Below are 22,045 nucleotides of genomic sequence, written 5' to 3'. Positions count from 1 at the left end.
TGTTTTTCTTCATCGTAAGAAAATCAGATAAATGTAGATATGAAAGCCGGAAATCAAAAAACACGTCGCGAATTGGCGAGATCGAATCCAGAACTTGTTGATGAACCAGTGCTAAAACACTACGCCACTGACGCTTTCTCAGCTTAGATTATGGAATTAAAAAGTATTGTTTATTTTCTTTCCATTGAAGAATGGAACTACCAAAAACAATTTAATGATTTAAATAAACAAAATTATACCCAATAAAAAAAATTAAAGCCATGCATAAATGAAATTTCAATTCCATTTTTAGTGAGCATATCAAGTTGTGAAACGCCTGAAAGTTTTTTATTTACATGTAAATAGTGTTAAAGCGTTTTTATTTAAACGCTGAGACGCCTTTTGTTCTATGTTCAACATTATCCACTCTATTGTTTTCATTTCATTGTTTTTATTGTTTACAATTTCAAAATGCTGATTGTTCTGTAGACAACGTTTAGTTTCAACTTCGTATGCAAAAAGCTTATTAACATAACTACTTTTTTATTTCTTTTCTACTAAGAGAAACTGTTTTAGAAAATGTTATCGCATATTTTCAAAACTGTTATAAAATATTATATGGAGTACCTCACTTAAATTATAAATGCGAATGTTTGGATGGATGGATGTTTGTTGGAACACGTAGGCTACAAATTAAGTTTTTTATTTTTAATTCCACGCGGATGAAGTCGCGGGCGATAGCTATTGTGTAATAACAACGTTTAATAAAAGCATAATAATAAAAAATATCGGTTAATTATTTAATTACTTTGATTAACTACGCATTATTTTTCGAAGTTAATTAAAAGGTCACAACATAATAGAAATTTTTCCTATAACCGTCGACATCCACTGTTGTAAAACTTATACAAAAAGGTATATTAAATATTAACGTATCAATCTCCTTGAACAATTCTTCGATAAAATTATGAAAAAACATATATTTATTACACTATATATCAACATAAAACTTATTTTATGTTGATATTTCAGGACTGCAAATTCATGACAAAATAACAATAAACAAATGATATTTAGCATAAGCAAAAATCTTACTTAATCGTTCTTCTTACTAATATTATATATGTTTAGATGGATGTTTGAAGGTATCTCCATTACGGCAAAACCGATCTTGATAAAATTTGGCACAGATGTAGAACATAGTCTGGAAGAATACATAGTCTACATATACTATACTACATAGGCTATAAGTTTTTATATTAATTCCGCGCGGACGGACTCGCGGGCGACAGCTAGTAATTAATAATTATACTGAATTGTTTAATCACAAAAAAAATGACTGGATACCTAATAAATTGAATGAATTCATTTCGCGATGTCGTCGCACCATTGCCAAGGCTCTAATTAAATTCCTAAGCTCTTTTATACTGGATTAAAGTCAAAATAAAGTATGACATTTGAACTTCCTTTGTTCTTGCCCTCTCAATTACCGGTATTTTACATTTATTAAATTACTAGCTGTTGCCCGCGACTCCGTCCGCGCGGAAGTAAAAAAAAACGTAATAAGTTTCCGCAGGTACCTTCAAACAAACATCCATCCATCCATCCATCCATCTAAACATTCGCATTTATAATATTAATAAGATGATGTTTACATAAGAATAAAGTAAACATTTTTAATAGGGCTATTAATAAAGTAGGTTCTTTGACAAAAAGAGAGGTAAGTATTGTTTTTGTAGATGTTTCGGCAGTGGAAATGCCTGGATGTTGCCATACGTCAGCAAAGTACCAGGGCATCATAAAATCGGGTATACACACTTAACTCGGAGCGGAAAAGCAATAAAGTTAATTGTTAGCGATCTTTACGACACAACTTCTGTTATTCCGCTGATTTAGCTCCATATAAAGTTACCTGGTTCAGTAAGGTCTTTGACTTTTAAAAAGACAGGACCTGACATATATAAGCACGCATTCCTTCTTGTCAAATAAAAATGAATAATACGTTCTAAATTAGCTTGCTTGTGTACGTGTAAATTTTTTCATCAGTATGCGTTAATTCTGAAGTGATTTTTATCCTTACCTAAACCCTTTGGGATAAGTGGCAGAATTTATTTAGTACAATGGCGGTTCCTTGGTAGTCTAGTCCGTTTCTCTATACTCAAAGGGTTAAAGATGACTCACTTGCAACTTGTAATGGAGATAATTCCCCCAATAACTTGGGAAATGAGGTAAGTTATATTTTAAGAGGTCGATATTATTAAGGTTTCTTTTGGGTATATAATCCGAGGATGAAAAACAAATTAGAATTTACTGTTTTTGTTCAATTGTTTTTCTTTTTTTTAGTTTAAGGAAAATGTAACTAGATGGCGTTGTCATTAAAAAGAGCTACATGAAACATATCACACACAAGCCCATTTAATAATGTCACCATATTAAATATTTCATGCTAACATAACTTTCGTATTTAATCCTTGCAATTTCAATAGAATACGGCGCTATTTCCGAAATTAATTTCTACATACAAAGGAATAGTGTGACGGCAAATTAAAGTTCAAATAACTCTGTAATTAACAGTTTGTTTAAAATATGCAAAGCGGAACGTTTCTGTCAACAGCATAGCTGCATTGGAGTTGTTAATCTGTCCACAAAGAGCTTGTTTATATCTTTATATTTTAATTCGTAAACAATTTGAAAACGCAAATAGATTAATAATCCATAAGAATCATTTATTGTCGATAAAAAGAATGTGTGTAAAACAAAATAAAATCCTCTTGTAGTTTAAATGTGGTCTAAATTTAGACAATAGAAAATATAATGCGAAACTTATTTTAAACTCGAAATCAAATTTGTTACGTAAAGCATTTTCTTCAATAACATTTTACTAATGTTTATATGCGAAAGTTTAGATGTATGGATGGATAGATGAATGTTAGTTTGTTGGTATCTCCGGAACGGCTCAACGGATCTTGTTGAAATTTGTCACAGATGTAGAACATAGTCTGGAAGAACACATAGACTCCAAATAAAGTTTTTTTTAATACCACACGAATGAAGTCTTGAGCGACAGCTAGCTAAGATGCAATATTAATATTTCTTTTAAGTTTTTTATTTTATAACATAAAAAGAAATATACTTATAGTTTTATAAATTGATCTATTCCAATATGAGACATGAACGTCGAATTAAAGAAATAAAAGCAAAAAATAACATGTGAATGCTTTATTCAGTGCATGGACAAAGGGACAGGAATGGGATACACAATTACTTCGTCTAATACATTATTTAGTGCTTGCCCAAGTAGCCGCCATATCCACTGAGACCGTATCCGCCGTATCCGCTAAGACCGTATCCTCCAAGGCCGTGTCCTCCAAGACTGTATCCTCCAAGACCGTATCCTCCTAGGCTGTATCCAGATGAAATGATGGGAGTGGAAACAGTCTTAAGGATTGGGGCTGAGATTATGGGAGCAATAGGCGCTGAGATGATGGGAGCTGATACGGTCTTGATGATGGGGATGGGGGCAGCCTTAATCAGATTGGCGGTGGAGATCGCGGGAGCTGTGTAGATGGGGGCTGTGATTATCGGCGCTGAGTATCCTGTTGACAAGAAATACATCGAACTATTAAAGAAAAATATATTTGTAAGAGAAACGAGATTATTTCGGTGGTTTAAGCCATATCTTTTATATACTATGTAGTACCAGATAGTATATATTTATGTAAGTACAAATTCTCTAGATAAAAAATATTCATAAATTAATACCTAGGTTATACTTAAATATATCTGGTATTAGTTCTTACTTATTGTACTTCTTATGAAATAAAACATATGTTGTAAATGTTTCAGTAAACTCGACGTATTAATATAATTGATACTGACTCTATCTTAGTAATGAACTTGTTTTACTCACCATAACTTAAACCACCATATCCGCCATAGGCAGAAGGAGCACCTTGCGCAACAGCCAACAGGCAAGCGGCCTGAAAATATTACAAAAAAAATTATTTACACCAGTAGCTTTAAAGTAGCGAATTTCCTAATGCTATAAAAATGAAATGTGAATCATTGATTCAATTTACAAAAAAAGATATAATTAGTTTTAAAATGCAATAATAAATTAAACAATGATTTCATTTCTTTCACAATTTAACTTGTTTTTGCTTGATCGATTTATTACAACAATTACTCGAATATTAAGTAAGTATTTACTACGTAGTCATGCTCTACATGCGCTAAACATTATGTATATATGTCGTAGTAGGGCTAATGTTTTTTTTTTCATCACTTATAAAATGGTATTATTAACTAGCTGTCGCCCGAGACTCCGTCCGCGCGGAATTTCAAAAAAAAGTGTGAAAATGTGTTTTTCCAGACTGTGTTCTACATCTATGCCAAATTTCATCGCGATCCGTTGAATCGTTCTGGAGATACCTTCAAACAAACAACCATCCATCTAAACATTCGCATTTATAATATTAGTGAGATTATAAGATTTATAACTTCTAAGAAGATTTTTTTTGTTTATTTAAGAGTAACATTTTGTTTTTTTAATATTAATCTTCGTACTGTGGGTTTCTCCGTACTGTGGGTCACTGTATGAAACATATCGTTATTCTTGTCATTATCTTTAACAAAACGGTATATTTTATACGGAGATTTTGTACTCAGTAAACCCAGGGTCAATATAAAATTAAATTACAAAAATGACCGATAAATCATTGGTTTCGGAGAAAAAAAATCCTTGTAAATACAATCTTCTCCCTGTTTTAGCAAACATAATGAGAGGGATATCGATATATTTTACAAATGTATTTTGGTCTCAGAAGCCAACTATAAGCCATTTTTGCTTTTGATATTTTTATATCAATGATTATTAAACCATTAATTATCAAGACTAAGTAATATGACACACATATAAATAAAAAATAATTTCTAACTACGAGTAGATATAGCAGTGATTAAATTAATAATTATTAATTAATAAATAATTATTGTCAAATTAAAAAAAAAAAACTTTTTTATACATATCAAATTTAAGATCCAAAATCCATACTAAGTGCAAAATAACAAAATAAATATGATTTTACGAAGGAATAATATTAGATTAACAATATCATATAATTGTGTACTTACAGCTATGTAGGCGAACATGTTTCTTATGTTTCTTCAGACGAAGTATACTGTTGTTTGTGGATTGCAAAGTATTTATAATGCTATGATTTCCTGCGACCGCCGAAATACATGCAAAATGTTGCAATATCGACCTGTTGTGGTAATTTACATCAACCATCCTTGTTACTGTTACGTTGAACGACGGAAAAGTTTTCTTTTGTCAACCTTTTTTTTTGTCGTACTTTGTTAATTTAATAAAAAAGTTAGTGAATTGTTACTGTCGTAAATGGGTACAGAAAAATTTTATCAGCTTGTATCAAATTGACTGTAGTGTAGTTTTGAGAATGTGCGTTACATTTAGTATTTTAAAATACATTTTTTGAGAAAAATGTAATCTTATTAAACTAATGTTATAAATGCGAATGTTTAGATGGATGGATGTTTGTTAGAAGGTATCTCCAGAACTGCTCAACGGATTTTGATGAAATTTGGCACAGATGTAAACCATAGTCTGGAAGAACACATAGGCTACTTATTTAGTTTTTTTTTTAACTCCGCGCTGACAGAGTCGCGGGCGACAGCTAGTTTATTATAATTAATAAAGCAATAATTTAGATGGATGGATGCTTGTTAGAATGTATTCCGGAACGGTTCAACGGATCTTGATGAAATTTAACACAAATGTAGAACATAGTCTGGAAGAACACATAGGCGACTTATTTTTTTTTTATACCGCGCGGACGGAGTCGGGTAAATGATAATTAATAATAAATTTTTTGTAGGAATATTCCGTATTTTTTATTAACTATGTGTCAACATTACAGTTAATTCTTCAATGAGTCAAGTTACTGATTTCCTAGGATTTCACTTAAACAATATACTTTAAGTTATAGTAGAGTTAATTTCTTAATGCGGACTTTTCTAGTTAATGATTCGCAAACAATTTTAATTATAAAATAACAGTTCTTTGAAGCGTTAAAAAGCAGTTATAATTATACAAATGAATAACTTTCATTAAAATAATTAAAAGTGCTTAATTAATATAAGAAGATCTCGTTTTACTAATTCTAGGGATTTGTCTTACTTTGGAAAAATTGTCTGACTTGTAATGTTCAAACTTAATGTGTTAATCAATGTTTAAATTAAATTAGATTATTTGAAGATCTTTAAAAATTATGAAATCGTAATAACTTTAACGCAAATAATCTTTAAGGCATTTTAATTATTGTATTGTGTAGACAACATTTTAAGATCGAGTCAAACCAAAATGCGCAACGAAAGATTCACTAATAATCGTTAAACTTATTACATAATTAATCTATTAACGTTTCTTCTCGTTTTATAAACTAACAAAAGTTGAATCATTTATAATTAATTAAAAAGTTATTTTATTAATTTAATTTTAATCTAATATTATAAATGTGAATGTTCAATAAATATTAAACCAATAAGTTTCCAAGTAATATAATAAAAATCGTGAACGCCATTCTTAAATAAATATCAAAGAGTTTATTTTTTTCAATCTGCGTCCAAAGACCACAAGTTACGATTGGCTATACATAAGCACCGCCTACAATATTAACAGAGATCCCAAGTGAGTTGGGACAATTTAATTCTGACTGAATCTATAGAGATTTTTTTTCACAATATTTTGATCAATTGAGTAGAAACTTGGAAGCCATTGGAGTGTATAAAACTTTGGAAGGATAAATGCCAGTACAGTAACTTTAATTTTGAGATAAGATATAACTTGAGGTCTATTTTATATTTAAATTTAAATCAATAACAATTATACTTGATTTTATTAATGATTAGGATGTATTAAAAAGAACCTGTTATTTTTTTTTTACATTACAAGGTAGCAAACGAGCAAGCAGCCACATGAATTCGCCGAAATGGCTAAGCGACCGCTGCCCATAGACATTGGCAAGTGCATTGCCTACCCCCAATCGACCAAGGAGGGGACGCGCAAAAAGAGAATATTTAAACTTCCTATGCATCTCCTCCTCCATCAAATCCACAACACACTCTTTTCTTATAAGAAAAGGGTGGGAAGGGAAAGAGGACTAAAATTAGGTATGTTAATAACAAAGTTTTTCACAATTTGTAAATTTCAGCATTGCGGATAACTGTTATGAATTATTCCCTCCTGTGTTTATAAATATAAACTTATGAATAAAATTTTAATCGTAGTACTAAACGTTGCACAGCAATAGGAAAAGATTAATTATCGTATGTCCCGGGAAAAACAATCTTACTGTTACCGTTTCCATTGAAGAACAACGGTGTAAAAACATGTATCGTTATCTCTATTTTTAAAAGGTAATTGAAGAAAGATCATAATATGTTTTTGTACATGTTTTCTGACAATGGAAATTTACAGAGACACAGAATTTATGTAAAGAAGACATCGAACGAAGCGCAGTGTTCAATGATCCGTTAAAATATTCGATGTTTAACGATTATTCAAAGTTATCGATAAATCGATTTAATTACGATTCGATTTTCTATATATGTGCTAAAATTTATCATTCGAATTATGTTAAAGCATTTGTTTTTTAATTACGATAATGCACCTAATTTGTTAGTGAATTCCTCACGCAACTATTACGTCATTTGAAATTAAAGATCTGCAGTGTTTTGTTTTAATGCATATTGAAAATATGTGTCCTTGAACAAAATATTAATTTGTTTTTAGCACAGTGCACATTCAATTCATATAACAATGCAATGGCAGCAAATCTTACTTATAAATGCGAAAGTTTTAGATGGATTGTTGTTTGGTTGAAGGTATCTCCGGAACGGCTCAACGGATCTTGATGAAATTTCGCACAGATGTAGAACATAGTCTGGAAGGACACATAGGCTACTTATTAAGTTTTTTTAGTTCCGTTCGGAAGGAGTCGCGGACAAAAGCTAGTTTACTAATATTTTTTGTAGCATTCTAACTAAGCTCTAAGGCTTTACGATTTACGACAATAGTCCAATGGCGGGTTTCAAACCCACGATTACGTGATTGGAAATCCGTACAATTAACCGTTAAGATATTGGTGCTTCTGGTGATTACTATTACTGTTAGTACATACCTCTATTATTAGTGAAAGTTCTTTTTATGTTTTGTTTAAATAATAACCTTTTGGAGGCATCACAATAAGTAATGGCTAACGCAACTAAGAAGATCTACAGATCAGCTCACGGTTCACGTATATAAAGCAGATCAGTGAACCGGTTCGTAGCTTAGCTCAATTTATACCTACATAGAGTAAAGATTTACATTTCGAGCTGAGAACTGTGAGTCATCAGGTAACTCACGGCTTATCGACTCACACACTTATAGTATAAGCTGTCACTAGTTGTTGACCTGTAACTCAACAGTTCAAGATTATGTGAGCTGATCTCTTGAATCGGTTCAGAGCTGATCTACACATGTCTAATCTCAAAATCATTTTTACAAATATAATGAAGACGGTGATGACTTAATATTCGATTGTATTTATTATATGCATTAGCAATATGCCACGCTTGGCTTGACGCGATTTCCACTCAATAAACAACGTCGGTGAGGAACGGTACATTAATTATTTGCTAATAGTTACTATTGCTTTGTACATAAGTGTATGATAAATTAATTTAACATTGTGCACGCCACTCTGATATTGAGATTTCTAGTTGAATTATAGGTTAAAGATACGAATGGAATATGCCAAAAATTGCGATATTAATGTCTGTACTATTTATAATTGTACGGATGAATCAAGAGACACTAGTTTTCATACAAACTTCGATGTAGTATACCGTATATAGTGTATTTCTAATTCTACCATAACAGTAAATATCGACGCCCCCATCGAATAATCCTGTAATGCACTCTTACCGGGTTCTTGCTTTTCCCTCGAATTCGGCTCTAAAGGTGCTATTACACGTATTACGGAGATAAAAAGTCATTAATGAAACAGATTTTTTTTTCCGGTATTATCATTTTTCCTTCATAGCACAGAATACGCCCGGAATACATGAATAAAAATTAAATACAATGAAGCTATAAAAATTAGCTTTATTTTGGTATCTAAAAGATTCTTGTAGAATAATTATTGATGACGTTATTAAAGAAATACGGTTTTTTGCTTTGAAAAAAAAAATTGATTTTTCCTATTACGTGGTTATTCGGTGGGGGCGTCGATATTAGCTTTGTGTTTTTGTATGTCGTAGTCGCGAAAGATTGGGTAGAAGAGCCACATGTCTTTTGACTAGACGTCAAAATATTTGACAAATTATTGCAGCTAATTTTCAACTCTCACTTTTTACATTCAGCATTTGATGAAGCTACTTAGCTGTGATATCTCATTTGTCGACGATATAATGCAGTAGGAAATAAGTAAGAATTAAATAAAATTACCAACGATAAAACGAGGTTTTAATACGAGCCATTTACATTTATTTATTTATTGTTTTTTTTTTTGTTTTGTGTACGTGTACTTTTTAATTGTATGTTTTCGTGATTTCACACAAATAAATTCGAACTTTAAATAGTGAAAATATTTATGTAACATTACTTGGAACTGTGAACACAATTTGTCGTGACTATCTATTTATGAAGACCATTAGTACGTATAAAGTAATTATTTTAACGTAGAAATGGACCTGCACCCAGAACGTCTGATATCTTGTAAATTAACTGAAATTAGAATTTGATAAGTTTAATTAACTTATACGTTTGCATAATTTATCTCAAAATAAAATATTATTAGAAAACATTTTGTCCATATTTGCATTAATAAAAGCAGATTCAAATAATATTAACTTTCTTACATTCAACGAGTCGAATAATTCAAAGCTTTCTATTATATCTGTACAAAGAGCAAGCTTTTCTCACTAAGAAATGAAATTACAACAATCTCTGTGCACAGCGGGCGGCAGTGGAGTACGTAGGAAATGAACAGAGCGCTTGAGAATTTTAATTAGCACTTCACGTTGACCACTTTGCTGTTTGCACAGCTCCTGCAGCGCTTTATTACTAAGTGTTTTAAATGTTTATTTATTAAAAAAAAGACTGTACAAAAGTTAATTTCTATTCAATGAAAAACATTACTACAAATTCAACGGCTATATTAGTAGTGTATTATTCTATCTATTAACTTCCGTTTTATGCTCGAGAAGGGATGAAAGAGGCTCTAGGGAGGCTGTGCATTAAGCTAGGTAACGGTGTAATCGATGAGGCGGATACGACTCTAATGGAATTCCTTATTTGTTGATTCTTCAGATGTTTTTCCCAGTTTTTTTTTAATTATTTTTGATTCATGTTACAGTACGTTTTATTGCGTATGGTACAATTATAGTTCCATCTCTTTATGTATTTTTTTATCTAGAAGTATTAGAAGTTATTAAATAAGTTAATAAGTATACCTTTTACGAGGAAAAAAACTTTTTTTTCTAAATGTCTAAAGTAAGCAAAGGACTTTTGCTTCGTGTCTGCCAGAGAAAATAAAAAAGGGGAATAAAAATCCCGCACAAAGGCTGACACCCTGAGGGAAATAAGTAGCGACTAGTAAATTGTTTCCGAAGCGAGGGTGGATTTAAAATTCATTACATATCTACCACCCCCAGAGACGTCGTTGAGCTTGAATATAATACATTTTATAGCGACCAAATTTTTATAATTGTATGTAATCTTACACACACATATTTCAGCATCTTACTATAGTTGATAATTGTTCTAAAACAAAAATTTGCGAACGAAAATCACAACATTTTTATTAAAATCACTCTCAATGTCTACGGTTCATAAAAATCCACATTTAAGGGCACCTCAGTGATCATTTAACTATTAAGTAGTGTAAATAGAAGCCCGTTAAGTGTGCTTAGTTTATAAATAAATAATCCATCGTCTGAGCGCAGCTCTCTATAAGGCTTTCACTGATCCCGCACTTACACTGTGATTAAACACCGCACAATATAATACTAATTGTAAGACTGTAAGGTTTTAACATTTTTATTTTTAAAATACTGTAGTAATTCATAAATATCTTAAAATTTCATATTAAATGTATATTTATGTATGTACATAATAGATGTAAAATGGGTAACGGATTAAAATTAATTTAAGTAAAATAAATGGATTAAAATTAGTTTGACGTTTTTATTTTAATTATAAAGTTTAATTAATTATAATTATAAAGTTTAATTAATTAATTATAATTATAAAGTTTAATTAATTTATTTAATCATATATTCTTGTCTTCGCAGACCCCGGGTTCAGGAGGAATAGGCAGGGTGTTCGGTCCGTGCTTTCCTTCTGTGTTCTGAAAATTATAAAGAAATAAATAATCTAACCGTTGGTTTCCGAGACCCATATCTTTGTATCATATCGTCGCCCCAGTCACTATCTTCATCGAAACAGAGGTAACAATAACAAACGGGAACTTTTGTTTTAGAAACCTACGATTAGTTTAATGTTTATAAACATAATTTCCTTCTTATTGACGTAAAACCTGTAGAAGTGTGTAAAAAACACACAAGCAATGATGCTCAGACATAATAGATGGTCTCTACACAGTATAGGTGAAAGTTTAAGAAGCAGCAAGAGCAAATTAGTCAAGTATCAATTATTGTTTACCTGTATCATATCTAAGTTGCCACTATCGGGCATTGATCGCATTGTCTTCTGGATACGTTTTTGTGCCGAATTTGCTCGCTGTTGAAGTATCTGAAGTAAACAAGCGGCTTATGAATAAATTATTAATATAGAGTTTGTAGCGAGACTTATTTCCACTGGTGCGACTGCGACTGCGACTGCAACTGCTAAATAAAGGTTAGAAGTAGTTGGAAACAGGTCTTTTAAAATAAGGAAGTAATAAGGAAAGAAAGAAGTCTTCACCGTTAATCTTCTCTGCTCCGCTTCTGCGAGCTTCTCCTCAATGCGTGGTAGAGAGATGTCTGCGCTGGGGGGCTGCAGGAGACGCTGCAGATGCGGTGGTGGGGAAGCGGCTGGCCGACCATCAGTGAACTCTTCTAGAGGGATCTCGTAAGCTACCGCTGTGAAAACAATTAATTTCAAAATAATTGTTTTTAATCGATGTAAAAACTAAAAAAAACAATTCTTCTATCTAAAAATAACATAATGAAAAACAAGATAATGCAATTTAACAGTGTCAGTGTTAGAAGATAAATACTGATATCTAAATATGTGATATTTAATAAGTTTTATTTTGTAATTTTAGCCCAATTTATTTTTGTTTCATTGTAACTTATATTTTTTAGTGTATGAGATTTTATTGTTGTAAATTTTTTTATATTAGTAATTTATAGAAGTAAAAAAAAATGTTATATAATTATTTTGAAAAAGGTGGCGCAGTTGAAAGAGATGACGGAATAGCGTCACTCAGTTAAATCTTCTAATCTCAATGAAAGGAATCTTTGCGATACCTTATATCTTAAGATATATTACTCACGAGGTTTCGGTTTAACAGGCGTGTCGGGCAGCACTACAGTCGGCAGTTCGTTGTCATGGTGACCATTGTTGACGTGTTTGCCGTTGCTATTACCTTCCCTATTCTTGTCCGTATCTTGACTTGATATAACCTGACCTGACGACCCACAACCCATTGTAATGTTCAACACAATACACAAATTGACTTTTATTTAAAATATATAGTCTAGGTCAGTTAAGGATTGCCTTTTCAATAATGAAATGCTACATTATGAGCTGTAAGTAACTAGAAATATAGAAGATGTTTATTAATTTTAATTAATTTACTAATTTTGTAATATAAAAAAAATTGAGTATCATTTCCACTGTAATGCTCTGTTTTAAAAAAGACCGCAAAGTACCTACAGAACGAAGTGCCAAATTTCATCAATATTCATGCAGCCGTTCTGGAGCTACCTTAAAACAAACATCCATCCATCCATCCAACTATCTAAACATTCGCATTTATAATATTAGTAATATAAATACGTCAATCATTCCCATTTTTTACTATTAATTAAGTAATTACTTATTATTTTTATTAAAAAACAACACGTAGCAATCTACACGAATTTATACCATATTTATTTAAAATTACTAAAACACCTCACTTTATAAATCTGATCGAAAAGAAATTGTAAATCTGTGGCGTAGCGGAATTGTTTATCCTTTTTTCCGCATCTGACTGATTGGCGCTGTGGACTAATCAGGAAATATAGCCGGCTATCCGTCCTGTTCCCCTTGTTTACGAGAGATGGGATCGCATTTACAATGTGCGCAATGTTTATGCACGGATTTTTTTAATCTATCCAACGGTTTTTATTTCCTGCCAGTAGCGTTTCAAACGTAGGTATTAAAAATAAAATTTTTAGTAGTCTATACGCTATTTTAGATAGTAACCATGACAACGTACATTCAAACTTTCGCATTTATTACATTAGTGGTATAATTGTTATGTTTTTATATAACACTACAGATCATTTATTTATTTGGTTTATGCTGATGACATCGTGCTGTGGAAGATGAATGCGAGGTGCAGAGCAGGGTGGAAAAATGGCGAGATAAATTGGTGAGAGCTGGTCTTAAAATCAGTAGGACTAAAACTGAAAATTTGTTCTGTGATTTTGGTGGTCCGACCAGCTTTTCTCTAATCTCTTTACCTCTCTACCTTGGTTCACTCATCCAATACGACGGTTGTGTTGTCCGGGATGTGAAAAGCCGAATAAATGCAGGTTGGATGAAATGGCGACAGTTCACCGGTGTGACTTGTGATCCAAGAATGCCACTCAAGCTTAAGGGACAGATCTACAAGTCAATCGTTAGACCTGTCTTATTGTACGGATCTGAATGTTGGGACACCAAGGTTTCGGATGAAAGAAGATTTCATGTAGCAGAGATGCGTATGCTAAGATGGTTGTGTGGTGTGACAAGAAAAGATAGAGTTAAGAATGGGAATATCAGAGGAAGTTTGAAGGTAACGCCAGTTATCGAGAAATTGAGGAGCAGAAGGTTAGCGTGTTTTGGACACGTTATGCGGAGGGATGATGATCATATAAACAAAACAAGTAATGAGATTGAATGTGGATGGCTATAAAGGTAGAGGAAGACCAAAGAAAGTATGGATGGATTGTGTAAAAGAGGATATGCGTAAGAAGGGGGTAAATTCAGATATGACGGCTGATAGAGATGTATGGACGAGTAGTACATACTGTGCCGGCCCTCCATAGGGATATGGGCAGGTTGATGATGATCATTGACGTGTAGCCTTGACTATAAATTGATCACAATTTTATTTTACCGTGAGAACTTTCAGCCGACATTAAAGAAAATATGACATATGTATGCTTCATACATTCATATTTAATTAATACTAGAATATAGTGAAAACATGATTATAAATAAAAGACTTGTGCGTTGTAAATTATAAAGTGTAATGAAAAGGTAATGAAAAATGAAAACTAATACAGAAAAAATTCACTCTTTTTACAAGATGCCTGACATAGAAATAATGTTTTTAGTATCTATGATTGTGTATTTTAACATAGTCAAGATTGAATCTTACTAATAATATAATGTTTAGATGGATGTTTATCCATCCATCTAAACATTCGCATTTCTGTTCGTTTCATTCGCGCGGATAAATTCGCGGGCTACAGCTAGTTATAAGTGTTTCACTTCACAATTTAAATTACCGAGATATCAACATACGAATGGTCAATCATGATTTTGAAATATAACTTTATAATATTTCAAAAACAACAAATTTGAAAAACAAAATGTACCCCGAGAAATCATGTGGCAACTGACTACGGACAGTCGTGCGACACGCCGCGGCTCGTGACAGACACTATCCGATTACTTTCATTATATAGGTTTTATTTTCACCTGCTCACATTTACTTTCAGTAGTCGATAGTGTCATGTCAGGATTCATATATCTTGATACTTTGTTTTTTTAGAACAAGATGTCAAAGGACAATCGACTACTAGTTCTCGCTAAAAGTGACTCCTACCCGTAGACATCTGCAATGAGTTAAACAGACTTTCATCAATGGATAGAAGAGGAAAGATATCCACTTTCCCTTTCCATTCTTACCTTGTTAAAAAGACTTGGGTTGGGGAAGTCGACTTAAATTTGGCCTTTATATTCGGTCTTGATTTGATTTTATAGTTTCTTTTTTTTTAATTAAAAAAACAATCTGTATTTATCTTCAGTGAAATTGTGTTTCAATTTAAATTAAAAATAATTTTATTGTAAAGTATCAAGGTACATTGTGCCACACACATTCAGGACTCTAACAATGCTTGTACTGAAATTACTAGCGCACTGGAACGCAAAGACCAACCCTACCCACAATCACAGGGAAACACGTGGAGACGAAACTTAATAATTCTAAATAAAATTATATATTCTTTATATAATAAGGTGAATAAATCAATAACAATCCATCGGAAAATATCTATATTTCGCAATAAGAAGTAGAAATCAATTTGAATATATTAGAATACTCGAAGAGACTTGAATGATGTCCACCGGACGTCTATCATTCTGGAAATAGGTATCGTTGCAAAACCATTCTTCTACATGAGCTTTTGGAAATAATTATTGTGGTGTGAAATTTTTGAGTGAATCTCTTTGTAGTCTGTCCGCAAGGCCGCATTTCCTATGGGTATTTAAGGAGCGGTTGCACACATGGGCATAATATAGACTTTTTTAATCTTGCGTTGACAAGTCGCGGACGATCTCTGGTTTAATTATAAAAAACTGATTAAATAGACAATTTAGTTTTATTTTCTTAAAAAAATAATTTCACTTTGGTATTGTAGATGTACGGTATACAGATTTTATACCTTACAAGAATATTTTCTTTCGACAGTGGAAACCTACGGTTAGGAAGTTGAATTATTACCGGTAAAAATCTGTATCCAATCTAGTTACAGAATATGTATAAATAAAAATATCTGAACATAAATTTCGAAGTTTTTATAGGTCGTATGGATAAGATGAAGGAATTTTATTACTTTGCAAAGGAGTTAAAGAAGTTTTATTTATCTGTGTTACTTAGATAGTCTTATTTTTGTTTTTATCTAATGTTGGTTACGAACTTGAAAAGGCTTCTGTCAAGTTATTGATTTTCTGTTATCTTTGACAACTGCTCGACTTAACGGCAATTAACTATTTATTGCCTTCGTCCGATTACAAAAAGAAATAAATTTTAATACTATTCTTACGAATTAATGTTTTTTTAAATTACAGAAACTGATCTTTAAAAAAAGTTCCTCTTCCTATGAATTAACGAAGCCACTCTCAATTTAACATTATGTTCGTTAGATTATTAAAATTACATAGGCAAAATGATTTTAACGCCTGTCAGTTTTATTATAGCAAATTCTTCATAAGTATACTTTTATTCGAATAATTTAAGGCAGTCTCACTGTTCTTAGACAATTTAATTAAAAAAATTAAATATATAGCCACTCTATTCCATTTAACAATAACTCTACACAGTTTGGCCAACAATCATCGACCAACACCTACCGTTGATTGCCCCCTACATAATGCATAGACAACCACCCCTTCGACCCACTGCTTTGAATTACTCAACCTACCAATATATCCTGACCTTCTGTTAAAATAAACGTAAAACTAGTTAAATATCAGAACATACCTTTGGAAGTCCATAAAATACTGGCTACATGTCTCTTTACATTGGTTATTAAATGCATGTCACTAGTTTTGAATCGATTTTAATAATTATTATTTATTACAATGAGTACATAAAGTTTTATGCGGAATTAATATGAGTAATACTACAAAAGTCGTATATAAAATAACCAGTTCCTAAAATTTATAATAACGAATTAAGTCTCACTATAGAATGAGTGTATCAGTACATAAATTCTTACCACAAAATAAAACCGCCTGTGACCAACGAATAGCAATTTATTTAAACAGTAAAAAAGTAGGTAATCAAGCTTTAGATGATGACGAAGTTATACCAACAAGTTATTTTTATTAGAAGGGCGAAAAAAACATTTTAATAAAAACCTGATTATACCGTCTCTTCATTTAATGTTACATTAAAGAATTCTTTTCAGCTTTTTAACAAATGTTTTTACAATGTTGTAAAAATAAATTTCTTAGACCTTTACCAATGATTCGTATTTTTCGAAAAGTATATCTTTGTAAACTTTTTAATTATAAAATAATAAAAAAATATATTTCTCGCTTATTATCATTTTACACACCACAAAAAATTTGGAATTGAACATTTGCTATAAATATTTTCACAGGCGCTTCATCAAAAAAAGGATGAAGTCTTTTAAGTTACTAATACTTCTTATTATAATTTAAGTATCAATTTTTCTCTTGATGATATATCGTAACTTGAACATATATCCATGTAATAATACTAAATTATTCTCACATAATAACATTCCATTAAATAGTTTAATTTGTAGCTTTAGTAAATATAGTGAAGCTTCAGTCTTGACAGGTAATAAATTTAACCGTTCAATTTATGACCAGGCGAGTTGCCTAAAAGCCCTGACACTAGGTGAAAGACCTAATAAATAACACATGCGGCCTGCGACGGGTCGTGACCGAGTTTGGGATTAACTAAGGGCGTTATGTTATTTATTTGATTCCATGTCACGTGTTCCCGTCTAAAAAATATCGACAATAAGGTAAAGTCTTAATTAAATGTAATTTAACGTGCACTTTATAAAATTAATCCTTTGGTTTCAAATACTGTAATTAAATTTTTTCTGTTTAATTATTAGTATTAGCGCCATCTACCGACCGCTTTTAATTAAAAACTTTTATTGGGAAAAGAATGTAGTTTTGAGATTGCACTGATAGATGGCAGTATAGGTTCTAAATACGCACTTGAAAGGTATCCTTAATTCTTTTTTTTTTTTTTTGGGGTTGGACAGAGATATCTATATCCATTCATTTTTCTAAAACTCAATTAGAATTAGATAAAAATGCTATGTTACATTCGAAAATGGCAATATTCAGTTTGTGATTTTATCGTGAACACTTTTATATCAAAATTTAAAACAAATAACCATATTTTATAGAGATGTAGTCGTCATATAGTTAAAAGCATTATTAATTAAAATTTAAAAACTTTTATCTTATTTTTTAAGTACTAAACATATATTTTTTATGTTTATAATTTTTTCATGTCAATTTTATTCAGAAATATTACTGTACTAGATGTCGCACGCGACTCCGTCCGCACGGAATTGAAAAAAAACAACCTATTTGTTCTTCCAGACTATGTTCTACATCAGTGCCAAATTTCATCAAGATCCGTTGAACCATTCTGGAGATATCTTAAAACAAACATCCATCCATCCATTCATCTAAACATTCGAAGTAGAAGAAAATGGAGATATGTATTAAAAAATCCTTGAATTGTATTTTACAGCTAACAAGTGACAATGATTATAATATAACTAAATAAATACGATAGATTATAAATCTATCGCATACAGCTACTCTGACGATAAAATTTCCTAATAAATCCGGTAATATAAAAGCAAAATAACAGTTCGACTGTAGGCAGTGGGTATATTTGCGTCGTTCTCAACCACGCAATTTACTTTAAAAGGTGGATTTTAGGGTCTGCGATTCGATGACGAAAACACACAGAGTTCATCGACCGGTTAACGGATATCCTGAGGCTTAAAGCTTCAAAGAGTTGCAAATAAATACCTGATGTTTGTAGAACAAGTGAAAGAAGAAAACTTTGAAGTTTTTGAATAACATCAAATCAGTTAACGACTTTTAACGACCTATGGAGACTTGTCAAATAAAACCATATTTAAATATTTAAATGATAAAGTTACTTACTTTTTTAGCAATAATTTCTTAGTATTATATATTTATTGTCATTATTTTCTATGATGTCCTAATTATTACCCGCGAAACTAAAGCGAACTCAAATCTTTCTAATATTTTACCTCTAAATGCGACTGTTTAGATGGATGGATGTTTGTTTGAATGTATCTCCGGAACGGCTCAACGGATCTTGACGAAATTCGGTACAGATGCTACTTATTAAGTTAACAACAGAGGCTACTTATTAAGTTTTTTTTTTAATTGCGCGCGGACGGTGTCGCGGGCAAAAGCTACTATTCTACTAGGATGGATCTGCTTCGGTTCTGATTCTCTTTCGTAGCAATGTACTGGAGACCTAACGCTTAGGATACACAAGCTGAATCGATTTTACATAAATTATATTTGAAAGATGTTGATAAATCTAGAAAAACGGTTCTTTAATTAATGATGCAGGGATAGATTTGGGACTAACCGTAGGTTTCTAAGACCAAAATGTCTATATAAAACAAATTTTCATCCCCTATCTTTGACTAAATAAAGATAACATTATTTTTTAAATGGATATTTTGGTCTCAGAAATCCACTGTCAGTGACATAATCTATATATATAAAAGAAAGTCGTGTTAGTTACACCATTTATAACTCAAGAACGGCTGAATCAATTTGACTGAAAATTGGTGGACAGGTAGCTTAGAACCAGGAAACGGACATAGGATAATTTTTACCCCGTTTTCTATTTTTTATTCCTTGCGGACGGAGTCGCGGGTAAAAGCTAGTATACAATAAAATCTTTACTATTGTCAAAGTTTAGCGAAGATGTTAGTATTATAAACGAAATAGACTTTGTGATCGATGGTAAATCAGCAAAAGTTCGTAAGATAGAAGGAGTTTGTTGGGCATAGACAATGTAGCCTCTACAACTATTAACCACAAACAAAAGGAGCGAAGATGGACGAAGTTTTTATGTGGCAATGCACGTTTATTTTTATTTATTTCGCTCCATTTGCTTATATGAACGTTGATTTTTTTTTATGTTTTTGTTTTCCGAACTATCCGAGTAAATTTTTATAGCGAAAATTTTTCTAGCAATAAACTTTTTGATGAATAGCTAATAAATAAAAATACTTTGTAAAATAGTTTCTGTTCTATGTAAGATCTACATCAATATAAAGAATGAATTTTTGTTTTGTAACTTTTTTTAACATACATAAAAACGACTGAATCCATTTAAACAAGGTGTAAGAAACCTCAAGAATAGCTTCCTGCAAAACTAATAAGGAAGGATGGATGGATGGATGGATGGATGTTTGAATGTATCTCCGGAACGACTCGACCGATCTTGATGAAATGTGGCACAGGTGTAGAACACAATCTGGAAGAACACATATTTATTATGTTTTTTTTAATTCTGCACGGACGGAGTTGCGGGCGGCAGCTAATTTAGTATAATGTTAAAAAAATCCACCCGTGGGAATCTGAAATAGTTCTCTAGGCTTTATAATTTTTATTCCGAACCAACAGTCTACTTTATTTAAACTAGTCCACGTCATATATGCTAATTGAATGTATTTAAAGTGAATCAATTTATTTCTAAAAGGACAACACTACTCAGAAAAAACAGTTAAACGTCAACAAACCGTTAACATCTAGTTTCCCTAAAAATGGCAAATTTTCCTAACGCCAGAGAAATCGTAAACGACCGAAAAAGGTTAGACAGCAGTAAAGAGGGCGTTGATTCGAAAACACTAATATACATATAATTTTGGCTAAAACAGCGCTCTCTGAATTGATTTAAACCGACTGACTTAACTGACCCGGTGATCATAAGTAAAACTAAATTTTAACACCTAATTAGCCCCTAAACGCTGTCAATTTAAAAAAAGAATCACGAAATCCTTTCCAGACTATAGCTGCTGTCTTCTTATGTGTGTAATTTTCTATACTACGTAAGTTTTACATATTTTTTTACAGAACCAATCGCGATAGCATCGTCTCTAACCGGACCAGATAAATTTGTCGCACTACAGTTATTGTTAGTGGAAGATCTTTGTGTCTGTGTGACAGACTAATGCACAGAGTAAACATCTTGTTATTTATAATCTATAATAGGTATATTTTGTTGTTACATTGGTTATATAACAGATTGCCACAAAGAATATGTTTGGAACAATGCAAGTTATCAGCAGTATTAGGCACTTCGTACACAAGGCAACAAAAATGTTCGAAACCGGGAGAGTTTAGTCGTTATAAAAATGCAATACAATATCATAGATCTTAGTACACGGACATGCGTCGCTGATATTTTGTTCTTTCGTCGACAAAACCAGTCGCATGCGACATGTTTGTGAAAACCGTCGTGAGGAAAGTCGCTAATATTTCCAAGATGGCGGAGCAAATCTATCCAGTATACAGTTGACATGTAGACGATATGCATGTATTGACCGAGTAGACTACTCGAGTCTCCGATACTAGCGACGAACGGATATAGTTATAGTTCATAGTTCATAGTCATATATAGATATAGTTCATAGGAATAGTATTAGTAACAGTATAAGAAATTTTGGTCCCGAAGGCCTAATTTTAGTCCTCTTTCTACTTTCCCACCCTTTTCTTATTAGGAAAGGATGGGAAGGGGAAGTGGATTTGGCGGAAGAGGAGACGCATAGGAAGGAGAAATATCCTCTTTCTGTGCTCCCCTTCTTCATTGATTAAAGGTAGGCAATGCATCTGTATTTGCGGATGTCTATGGACAACGGTCGCCTCGCTATTTCGGCGTATCCAGGTGACCGTTTACTCGTTTGCCACCTTTTGATATAAAAAAAATATATATATATTTTCAAAGATTTACGTTGCGTATACGAAAGATTAAAAGTTTATTTAATGTAACACGTTATAAAGTATAAGATTCAATTATAAATTATGGAAATTTAAGAAAATAACACAAAGTACAATTAAACACTATCGATAATATAAAAATACTATAAATACTTTAGTTTTTAACAACGAACGAGAAGAAATTATTCAGAAAATGCAAAGCATAATGCTGGTAAAAATATAGTTAGAATAGTAGTACGTAAACAAAGACGAAACTATCTACTGATGACGTCACATGTAAGTACGAGTAACATTGAAAAGTTTCCC

At 31.9% G+C, this 22,045-nt stretch overlaps 2 protein-coding genes across 2 annotated transcripts; both read right to left on the bottom strand.

Annotated features, from left to right (window-relative positions):
• Positions 1–3,200: 3,200 nt before the first annotated feature.
• On the bottom strand, positions 3,201–5,170 carry LOC106709721 (cuticle protein 64). The gene is made up of 3 exons (XM_014501574.2): positions 5,113–5,170; positions 3,890–3,959; positions 3,201–3,575 (listed from the first exon to the last, which is right to left on the bottom strand). Exons 1-3 carry the CDS (start codon positions 5,128–5,130, stop codon positions 3,262–3,264), a joined length of 402 nt encoding a protein of 133 aa, XP_014357060.1. The 5' UTR covers positions 5,131–5,170; the 3' UTR covers positions 3,201–3,261.
• Positions 5,171–11,312: 6,142 nt separating this feature from the next.
• Positions 11,313–12,702, bottom strand: LOC106709691. The gene is made up of 4 exons (XM_014501540.2): positions 12,540–12,702; positions 11,966–12,123; positions 11,705–11,794; positions 11,313–11,390 (listed from the first exon to the last, which is right to left on the bottom strand). The coding sequence occupies exons 1-4, from the start codon at positions 12,691–12,693 to the stop codon at positions 11,313–11,315; spliced, it is 480 nt and encodes a 159-aa protein (XP_014357026.2). The 5' UTR covers positions 12,694–12,702.
• Between the last annotated feature and the right edge of the window lie 9,343 nt (positions 12,703–22,045).

The sequence above is a fragment of the Papilio machaon genome, chromosome 11, assembly GCF_912999745.1.
Source record: "Papilio machaon chromosome 11, ilPapMach1.1, whole genome shotgun sequence".
Classification (NCBI taxonomy): domain Eukaryota; kingdom Metazoa; phylum Arthropoda; class Insecta; order Lepidoptera; family Papilionidae; genus Papilio; species Papilio machaon.
This window is presented reverse-complemented; position numbering and strand designations above follow the sequence as displayed.